Raw genomic sequence first — 10,544 nt, forward strand, 5'->3', positions numbered from 1 at the left:
CCAATATAGCCACCTGTCTTTCCAATAACTGTCACGAGCCTTCCATCCATGGAGTCAGTTAGTTTCTTGATCTGTCGATGATCAACTTTTCGTGCAGCAACAACCACAGCCTCACAAATGCTGTTCAAAGAGGTGTATTGTCTTCCTTCACTGTAAATTTCACATTTAAGAAGGGCTCACACGTTCTCAATAGGGTTTAGGTGAGGTTAGGAAGAGGGCCATGTCATTCTTCTGTCATCTTTAAGGCCTTTGCTGGCTAGCCACGCAGTCAAGTACTTGGATGCACGTGATGTAGCATTGTTCTGCATAAAAATCATGGCCTTTTTGAATGATGTAGACTTTTTCCTGTACCACTGCTTGAAGAAAGTGTCTTCTAAAAACTGGCAGTAAGTTTGGGAGTTGATTTTAAGTCCATTTTCAACCTGAAAAGGTCCAACTAGCTCATCCTTAATAATAGCAGCCCATACCAGTACTCCACCTCTACCTTGCTGGCATCTGACTTGAAGTGGAGCTCTGCGCCCATTAGTGATCCAGCCATGGGCCAATCCAGGTAGGTTGAATTTCTGGAATATGGCAGCACTGGAGATTAATGGGTTCCTGGTAGTTTCACATTTAATTCTTCTCTTGTCTTTAGTAGTTAATTTGCGTCTTTTTTTCTCCACTCCTTTTTTGGGACCCTGTAGACTATTTGCAACAAAACGTTTGATTGTTGGGTGATCATGCCTCAATACCTTAGCTACTTCAAGAGTGCTGCATCCCTCTGAAAGGCATTTTACAATTTTTGACTTTTCAGAGTCTGTTAAATCTTTTTTGGCCCATTTTGTCTGAGGTAAAAAAGCTGCCTAATAATTATGCACACCTTGAAATACGGTGTTGATCACTTTAGGCCACACCTCACCTCATTATACAAACACACATCACCTGACAATGCTTAAATTCAGTTAGCATTCCAGTTTATACAGCTTGGAATTGGAAAGTATGTGCAAAAATGATGATATGGTAAAGATACTCACTTGCCTAATAATTGTGCACCCAGTGTATGCACCTTTAAAAAACACATCTATCTAGTTAGGTTGCTAGAGGTAAAGGTAATCAGCAATCTAATCTTACTGTGGGTTTGACAAGCTGAGAAGAATACTAAAAATACACATTTTTTTTTTACTGTGTAATAACCCAAGGATACTGGGTTATTTCACACATATTATACTGGCAATATTTATTTTTATACTCTTTGTATATAATGTACATTGCTTTCTATAGTTGATTTTTATTTTGTACCTTTTCATCTATTGTTGATTTTATTTTGTAATTTCTGTTTATTATCAGGATATCTCAAAAATTACTTTGAATTGTGTTTGTTGCAAAGTTGGCCAGTGTGCCAAAAGATGAGTCATCTTTCCCATTAGCTTGATGGTCTATCACTGCATATAATTCAAGACAAATCTAGAACCAGATGCAGATTAAGAAATGTTACATTATCAATTATTTAAATCCATCTTTTAAAGGTGTTCTCTACTAAGTTTAAATATATATTTGTGCTTAACTATCTAGTTCATAGACTGGTTCCAGTTCAAGGATTGGAGCGCATCATGTGAACTGCCTCTTAAAAAAAGATTTAATCTGACTGTAGATTCATGTTTCATCAGAACCACGACCACCAGACACTTGAAGAATTTTTTCCCTGACACCATCTCTGCAACAACCAACCCGAGTGCTGTCCCTAATCCTCTGAGTGTGTGCAATATGTGCAAATGCATCATAGTGGAGCATATGTCAAAGAGTATATGTAGCATAAGTTAGCATATTTTATTATTGTATAGCATTCCTGTATGTGTAATTTTTACTCTTTAACTTTTAACTCAACCTTTTCATTTTTAACTTTCTTGTTCACTGCACTGCATTGCCAAGTCAGATTCCTGTGTACATTGTACATTTGGCAACTAAAGCAATTCTGATCTTGCTTAATTAACCAACAGTGTGGGTTGATGGAAGTAATATAAGCCTTCCCCATCAAAATTCTATGACCAACACACTTTTACTATAATTCCTTACATTGCCTTCAGATTCAAACTTCAAACCAATTCTTACAGTGTTCTCCAGAGTCTGGTCGTCACTTTCAGAAGAATCCTCTGAGCTGCTGCTGCCTTCACTATGAACACACAGGTTTGAAGGGCATTAGTTATACATTTAAAAAGAGAGTAAAAGCACAGCAGAGAGAAGGCCCTGAGGTGAGAGAACTAATCTTGCTGGTTCAAACTAGGCAGTAAACAGGTGGTGTCCTTTACCCAGTGTCATTGTGGCTGTGCTTGGCTTTCTTAGCCAAATGTTTGCTCTCCAGACCACTGAGTCCAGACTCCTTCATGATTGCTTCATATACTATGAGAGGCAGACAGAAAAGACAAATCAGAGCTCCTCACAGTGCATATTCCAAAAGAAGAGTTTGATCATGAAAACTGGAATGGACTGGTTGTTACGTGAGGTGTAATTATTTTTGTTTTCCCAGAATTACAGAATATTTATTTTATCTTGACATTAAGTCATTTCTCCTTTGATCACACATGAACAATTCAATTATCCTGGCTAAAATTAAAATCATAACAATTATCTTCACCTTTATCCCTTGTGCCCTTCCATTAGAAAGAACAGTGAATTTTCAACCTGAAAACACATAGCACTGTCACTGTATAATAAACCATCAGTCTACTTTTGCCTCTTACCTTTCTCTACTTGAATCCTGAAAGCTGTCTTGTTTCTTCTGCCATACTCCATTCTAAGGATACAATATCAACCAAACACTTTATGACTTTATATTTACAGACATACATACATACATATCCTAACACAATCAGTGTCCACTTTTAACTAAAACAAATGCAGTCTAATCAAACTACCCTGCAATAACTCCCACCTTCATGAAGGTGTTAAGTCTTTTGGAGAGGTGTTGATTCAACTGTGTGGTCATTTTGAGGAGTGTGGATGGCACTGCTGTTGGACATGGTGGACATGATATATCAGTAACTTCATCACGCGAGGTTCAAGACAGCGAGGCTCAATAAAGAGGTATGAGAAGCACAACAGAGGAAGTATTTAAACGTCAACTGTCTCTTTATCACACAGAAATCTGGCATGCGAACTCAGAGTTCGTCAGCTGTGGCACCGGTCTTTTATCTGATGAACTGCAGCTTACCGGTTTATCTGCGGTGGCCGCCAGCCTGGGACACACAATCAATATAACAACCCAAGCGCACTAGGGCTGTCAAAATTGGCCAAACAAAAAAATATAAGTTTGAACCACTCGAATATCTATTTTTGTGCATCATGTCCATTAGAGGGAAAATCAATACAATGAGACATACTACTTGAAAATTATTTGAACAAAAACGTGTCCTTCAAAAGATTGACCTACACATTACAAAATTATACCCTCATTTCAGCTTGACCTACATTTCATTTTCAAATTACTTAATGTGACACTTAGTGCACAGTTTCCAATTGGTGCCAGTCAATGTGTCCTGGAAGAGTTTAATGCCCTGGACAAATGGGAGGAATTCCACTTACTTACTGGCAATGGACCCTATTTTCCCAGGTCTTTCTGGCCAAATGACTACTTGAGACATAATTTCTTTTACGATGCAGAAAAACTAGTCCAGGTATTTGTAACTTCCAGGTTGGATTATTGCAATTCCTGACTGTCAGATTTGTTACGAAATAGTCTTCAGTTGCTCCAGAACACTGCAGCATGTGTTCAGACAAAAATGAGGAAAGAGATCATATTTCCCCAATATTAGCCACTCTGCACTGGCTCCCTGCAAAATTCAGAATAGAATTTAAAATCCTCCTCCTTATTTACAAAGCCACAAATGGTCAGGCACCATCTTATCTGAAAGACCTCATAGTACCGTATTACCCCACTAGAACACTGCATTCCCAAAATGCAGGTTTAATTATGATTCCTAAAGACTCCAAAAGCTTTTTTTGATAAAGCTAGGCTAGGTGATAAAGTTAGGGGTGGCTCAGACTTGCCTGGGACCAGCCCTTACTCATACTGCTATAGGATTAGACTGTCGGGGTACTTCCAATGATACACCGAGCTCCTCTGTTCTTCTCTCCCTCTCCCTTAGTGCTTTGTCATCTCGCAGGTTCTGTCTGACATCCACGATAACTGCTACTACTATTAGTCATACTTCCATTATTATTACACCCATACTACTTTATTAGTGTCAGTGAGTGACAATGTTATGGAAAGGATCTATAGAGAAAAAAAAATCTTCTTTTCTTTCAGAGTAAGATCCTTTTGTTTGACCAGAAACAGCAGTCATATCGCTCTCGTCATTTCACATGCCCTTTTGACTGCTCCAACAATCAATCACTCTTAATTAAAAGAATAGGGAAAGGAGTGAGAGAGATGGTGGACACCAGAAAAACTGGCAGTTGAGCCACAACATTTTTACATCTAACACAAGAATTATTTTCACTGGATAGTATAACAGGAGAGGCTTAAATATGTCAGACTTCAACAGGTAACAACCCCACAGAGGTTAAATACCTGGGACTCACCCCAAGTTTCTACAACAAAGACCGGTTCTGCTTAATTCAACCCTCCCTGGATGTTCCACCTCATGCATATCAATAAGAGTAGAGCAAATCAGCAGCTTTAAAGAAAAAATCTTCTATACATTTTCATAAAAGTGTGTGTGTTAATTTATTGGATGATTTCCTAACAACAAAAGTCAGTGTGGGATGACAGAAGCAAATTATGCAGAGTCACCACCTCTGCTTGAGTATGAGGAGGAAAAAGAAACCATTGTTTTGATGAACTTACCTGTAAAGTTTTTGAAGTTCCAGGGCAATGGCTGACAGGTCCACGTGTTCATTGTGGCTGGATATCAAATACTGAAGACAGAATTCAACATCAAACAGGCTCAAGATGACCGACACCAATATCAAAAATTCAGACACGGTCTCTGATAACAAGTCAATTCAAAAAGAAAAATAACATGCAAATAGCATTCATATTCATGTAAGCACAAGAGGAGACTTGGGATGTTATTTGTATGTGACATCGGTGCTGTTGTCTCCCTCATGATGTCCGGTGATGGCAGGATAGTTACCATACTGTCCCATGATTTAAGACATTTATCCTTGTCTCCTGTTCAGTTACTGTTTGAGACACACTATATGACCAAAAGTTAGTGGACACGCCTACTAATTATTAGGTTAGGTGTTTCAGGTCAGGTGGTTTTTCCACCTGGGGTCCACTGACATTTAGCCATATAGTGTAAGTGCCATATAAATTAAGTTTTATTATTACAATTATTACTTAGCTTTCTGAATGACTGATGAAAAGTAAAATGATGCAATAACAGTATAGGAGCTTGTCTTCTTTTATTAACCTGGAAGCTTACACAAATATTTCCATTTAGGTTCATTTGTGAAAATCAAAACCACTGAACTCCGGACATACGGGCATAGGAAAATGAGGTTATAGACGTGTACCTGCTCCACTCTCTGTCTGAGCCGACTGTCCAGCCAGCCACCACTTCTATTCTTCATGACAGTGTTTCTTGAATCCTGCAGCAGGACATTCAGAACAAAATTAAAATGAGAAATGTAATCACAGCATGAATTCGAGAGTTTAAAAGAACCTACCGAACATGAATGCTTCTCAGAAATCGCTGACTGCAGTAAATATGCAGACCTTGCAGATTTATACACACTGTCAAAGCAATGACACATATACACCCTTAAATATACATATGTATATCTGAAGCAAGGAAAATGGTTTCCACTATCAAGCATCATTTCAATGATTTCACTGTAATATTTTTTTTAATTAACATAGCGATATAAAATACAAAAAAAGACTGTGCCTGCAGAAAATCCTTTCAAAACCCAAAAAACAAAAAATTGATTTGGAAAACCACCAGTTCCAGAGTGAATGGATGGACAAATATTTATTTGTTTTGCCTGCCACGACGAGTAATAAACTGGTCTGTTTACCAACAACAAATGCAGATATGCATTAACAAATGCATATCTGTCATGAAAGAATACAACATGAAGAGGCACTACAAGTCAAATTACAGCTCGTTTTCTGCCAGTTTTCCAGAGAGCTCGGAGGAACAGAAAGGCAGAAAGGCTGCTAGCATCTTTTCAGCAGTGTCAAGTTGCCCTCGGTCGCTTTTGCTCGGAACAAGAGAGGGCTATGATAGCATCCCCCCGTGTAGCCTGGACACTCACCAGACAGAAGCGGCCTACCAAGGCGGAGACGGTTAAAGACTATATGCTTGCTGTCATTGATGAAGTGGTTGTTGATGAAAAAGTGAAGGAAAGCGTCACCTCATCCATTAAAAAAGTGCCTCTCTCAGACACATCAACTCTTCGCAGAGTGGAATTACTCGCAAAGGATGTCTCAAGGAAGCTTTTGGAAAATCTCAAAAAAGCTGATGTTATGTCTATCGCTGTGGATGTGGATGCAAGTCCGTGTGTTCTTGGGGAACACACAGACTTGCACGGAAATGTTCTCATTTCTGTGAGCTCCACCAGGAGATTGTGTCTTTCCTTCGTGTGTGTAAACACAAACGGGCAGCAAACCTCCTGGAGCACATGCTGGATGAACAGTTCATGGCAGAAGTGTACTTTCTGTGTGACATTTTTAGACACTTGAACACTCTGAAATTTGAACTGCGAGGACGAGAAAATTCTATTGCTGATTTGGTTGAGAAGCTTTGTGCTTTCAAGATAAAGCTAACAATTTTCACAACAGACCTAACTGCAACAGGATTGCTGCACTTTCCATGACTGCGTGCATTCATGAACACAGCACCCAAGGCACGGATAACACCCATCATGAAAGATTTCATGACAAAACTGACTGAGAACTTTACGGAGAGATTCCAAGGGTTCAACATTCCCACTGAAGTATTGTACTTTGCTCGTGACCCCCTTTCTATCAAACCTGAGGCAGACTTCTGTGCAAAAGCAAAAGAGGTAATGTCTTCTATTGATGAGAGCATCTTTCAGATGGAAGTGGTTGAAATGTAATCTGTATCAGTACCCCACAACACAGAAAGTGGCCTTGCTAATACTGACAATGTTTGAGTCCACTTATATGTGTGAGTCTAGCTTTTCTCACATGAATGCCATCGAAACAAGGGCACATTGCTCCATGACCAATGAGAAGTTGTATGAGTGTCTTAGGATTGCCCTTACTACCTATGAGCCAAACTATGTTGAAATAGCAAAGTCAAGGCAGTGTAATTTTCCCATTAACCGCTTGTAGACTATTGTCACAAATTCGCCTCAAACCACTTCCGGTCTTAATGCAGCCAAGCTGGTGTATGTATCCCACTGATGTCTGTTGATGCATATTTCACACATACCAAGAATTGTATTGGACACACTCTACCGCCACCTAGAGGTCGGAGTGTGAACTACATGTGGTTAAAGAAACAGGAAGTGGTCACTCGGCAGACCACATGGATATTGGCTGCTAAACTCTGCAAATTGTCTAAGTTTGAGGTAAGTTTGCCGAGATAAAAATACGCACCAGTTTATTGGTTGCTTCTACTGCTGATATATCAGAATAGACAGGCTCAAAATGACAGCAGTGTGATGTATGCTACTTTTACATCACATGAGGAATGTGATGCTGTCTCTATGACAACAATTATGTTTTATGTTAATTATCTTGTTTGTCTGTTCTACTGTTCAGCTGTAATACATTTGACTGTGGGTATGGACCTGCTATGTTTGGAATTGTTTATGTCATGTTATGTTGTGAACAGTCCATTTATTTTCGATCTGATGGCTTTGTTTTGTTCATCTTGAATGTAGCAAAATATAAATATGGACCTTGGTTAAAAAGCTCCTTATGTAAAAGTATTAAAGTTAAAGAAAATGTATAGGTGTCATTCGTTCATACTAACATCTATTATCATCAAGAGTAATTTTTTAGCCATTAGTTGACAAATATTCTGTGTGGCCCACGAACCCCCGGTGATTTTCATATTTGGCCCACTTGCTATTAAAGTTGAATAGCCCTGTCATACACTATGAGCTTTAGTTGTATTCCCCAGAAACAATGTGAAGTATATCAAATGGTAAGTATTGCCTATTGTTCATATTTCATTATTCCTTGTTTATATTGCTTGTTTGATATTTAATGGCCTTTTTACTGATGCCCTCTATGTTTGCTATCCACTTGCTGCTGTAATACCTGACATTTCTCCACTGTGGGACTAATAAAGGTATATCTTACCTTAATATAATAATATATTCAGGACACCAATGTCAAAGGAATAACACAAGTAAATTTACTCTCTAGTATTATAATGTCTACTTCTTACCTGGTACTTCCTCAAAGTGTTTCTGTTATTTTCCGTCCAGTCCATTTTCTTTTCCTTCATAGTAATACTTAAATACCCCCCAAAAAATATATGTTTCAAGTATATCAGTTAACCCAGTAACCTTATATTGCCGTAGTAATAAATGAACAAATCAAGGCACAAAATCGAAAATCTTCACAATTACAACCCATATCTTAGTATGTACAGTATGTGTACCAGTGTCTATGTGTGTAGGTACGAGCGTGTTGATATGTAATATAATATAGGTATCAATAATGAGATTAGCAAGCTAAACAAGAGTTCCAATTGAAGAATTTGCATTGCAGTGTGGGGTTAACTAATAGAACACTGTTACAGGGCATAGTACGTACGAAATAGAACTCGAAATAGAAATGACATACATAAATAAGGGTTCCTAAATGATTGTAAATAAAGCAGTAACTGACTTGTTTTGGTAATCAATTTAAAGTCATTTCTCTATTTAAGTCGCCTACATTAACTCGCCTTAACAGTTCAACCCTGAGAAATGTTCCAAACATGACCAACCGCTTGGATTTTAAACCGTTGGGGTCCATACGTTAGTGGACATATGAAGACGTAACACACCGATGACACAGTTCTTTGACACCGTCTTTGATGGCGGAGTCTCCGGTTACTTGTCGATGATGCATGAACTAACGAGGTGCCCGCATGCTGCTCATCGGCAGCGCTAATAGCAACTTGTACTAATTTTCTTCTGTTTTTTCAGTGAACGCCACGACCGTCGTTTATGGCGGAATGTCCATCTCGACAGTTCTAGCAAAACATCCACGTTAGACAGATAGTCCACAACTTTGCATTTTTGCACTTTTTCAGAGTTAATAAAAACAACAAACCTGGCTACCGTGACTGCACTTTCACTTCAAACTGGCCAAACAACGACTAACTAAACTGGAAGATACACGAGATGTTTAGCTGCGCGAGAATACGTGCCAACACTTAATCAACATATATTATCCATCTCGACGCTATTATTACTTTTTACATTTTATTTGATTTGTTACCGCACACCAACACACAGCTCTCTTCGCACATGTTTTCTTTCCCCCGGAAACCTGTCTGCCTTCCCCAATCTTTACAACCCACCCAAAGCGAACTCTCATTGGCTTGCCGTGCAGCTTTCCACAAAACTGATTGGCTTAAATTACATCATTCAAACCAACTGTGAATACATTGGCCCCGTAAACAAGATATGTAAATACACAACAAAGAAAGAATCATGATAAATGTGTTTTTCAGTGAATCTATCCATATTGAAATAAAACACACTCTTTATTTTCAGGGTTTTGTGCATAGCTATCTCAGTGTGTCGAGGCTACGCTCGTACTCATGTAACTGAAGTTACACCGAGTACCTATTATATACTAGCTATATCATAGAGAGATAATATTGTATTTGGCTGTTGTAAAGCATTAGGAAAATCATTATCAAGCAATCAAAATGTCATGGGTTTGACCTCCCGATTTCATGGTACAACATTGCCTTTAAGAAATAACGAACGGTAAGTACGAGTTACAAAACGTACATTTACCACTGACTGTGGTGGACACAGACATGTCAACCCAAACAAAAACTGACAACTTTAACGTGACACATGGTTACTTACCTCAACAAAGGCACCAACACATAACCAAATGTCAGCGATTCTTCTGTTAAGTCTGTAAGAGGACTGCACGTTGCGTCTACGGTGTACGCGTTTCCAACGCGGTTGCAAGAAACTGACCCTGGAATCAAATTTAAGTACATCCGGGTGAGCATTTTCAAAATAAAACAGTGTTTCCCACAATAGTGACTGATAAGTCATATTTTCAGATGCTTGAAAACATCCCCGTATATATTACTTAAGCATTTTCACCATGTATAACAGGATTCCTACCATCCTACAAGTTCCTAAAATGTATGAACACATGAAAAAAAATAACTACACAAGTAACTACACAGTACAATTATACAGGTTCACCATTTGAGCAATTGTACAGTTTCGTCAAGATGTACGTAATAAATAGTTATATTTTGTTGTTATTTGTTATTTGTTTTTGCTTTTTAATCTCCAGTTAACTTTAAATATTAAAGAAGTGGCGGCAGCGTTGCTGTCACTTTCACTTCCTCCTTCAAGTTGTTTGACCATGTGTTTGACTGCAGTACTTCCTCATAGTT

General features: G+C 38.5%; 1 protein-coding gene across 7 annotated transcripts in view; it reads right to left on the reverse strand.

The window, feature by feature from the left end:
- Window positions 1-10,101, reverse strand: part of nvl (nuclear VCP like) — a 59,024-nt gene extending 48,923 nt beyond the window's left edge. For 4 of the 7 annotated variants that reach the window (XM_076742448.1, XM_076742447.1, XM_076742445.1 and 1 more), the window contains exons 1-6: window positions 9,994-10,101; window positions 5,497-5,571; window positions 4,823-4,893; window positions 2,718-2,770; window positions 2,286-2,376; window positions 2,089-2,149 (exon numbers count right to left, since the gene is read on the reverse strand). In XM_076742448.1, coding sequence (XP_076598563.1) covers window positions 2,089-2,149; window positions 2,286-2,376; window positions 2,718-2,770; window positions 4,823-4,893; window positions 5,497-5,553 — 333 coding nt within the window. In that variant the 5' untranslated portion in view covers window positions 5,554-5,571; window positions 9,994-10,101. The remainder of the gene's footprint in view (window positions 1-2,088; window positions 2,150-2,285; window positions 2,377-2,717; window positions 2,771-4,822; window positions 4,894-5,496; window positions 5,572-9,993) is intronic. The other 3 variants (XM_076742446.1, XM_076742443.1, XM_076742442.1) reach the window with 1 other exon arrangement.
- Between the last annotated feature and the right edge of the window lie 443 nt (window positions 10,102-10,544).

Source organism: Chaetodon auriga, chromosome 11, assembly GCF_051107435.1.
Source record: "Chaetodon auriga isolate fChaAug3 chromosome 11, fChaAug3.hap1, whole genome shotgun sequence".
Classification (NCBI taxonomy): domain Eukaryota; kingdom Metazoa; phylum Chordata; class Actinopteri; order Chaetodontiformes; family Chaetodontidae; genus Chaetodon; species Chaetodon auriga.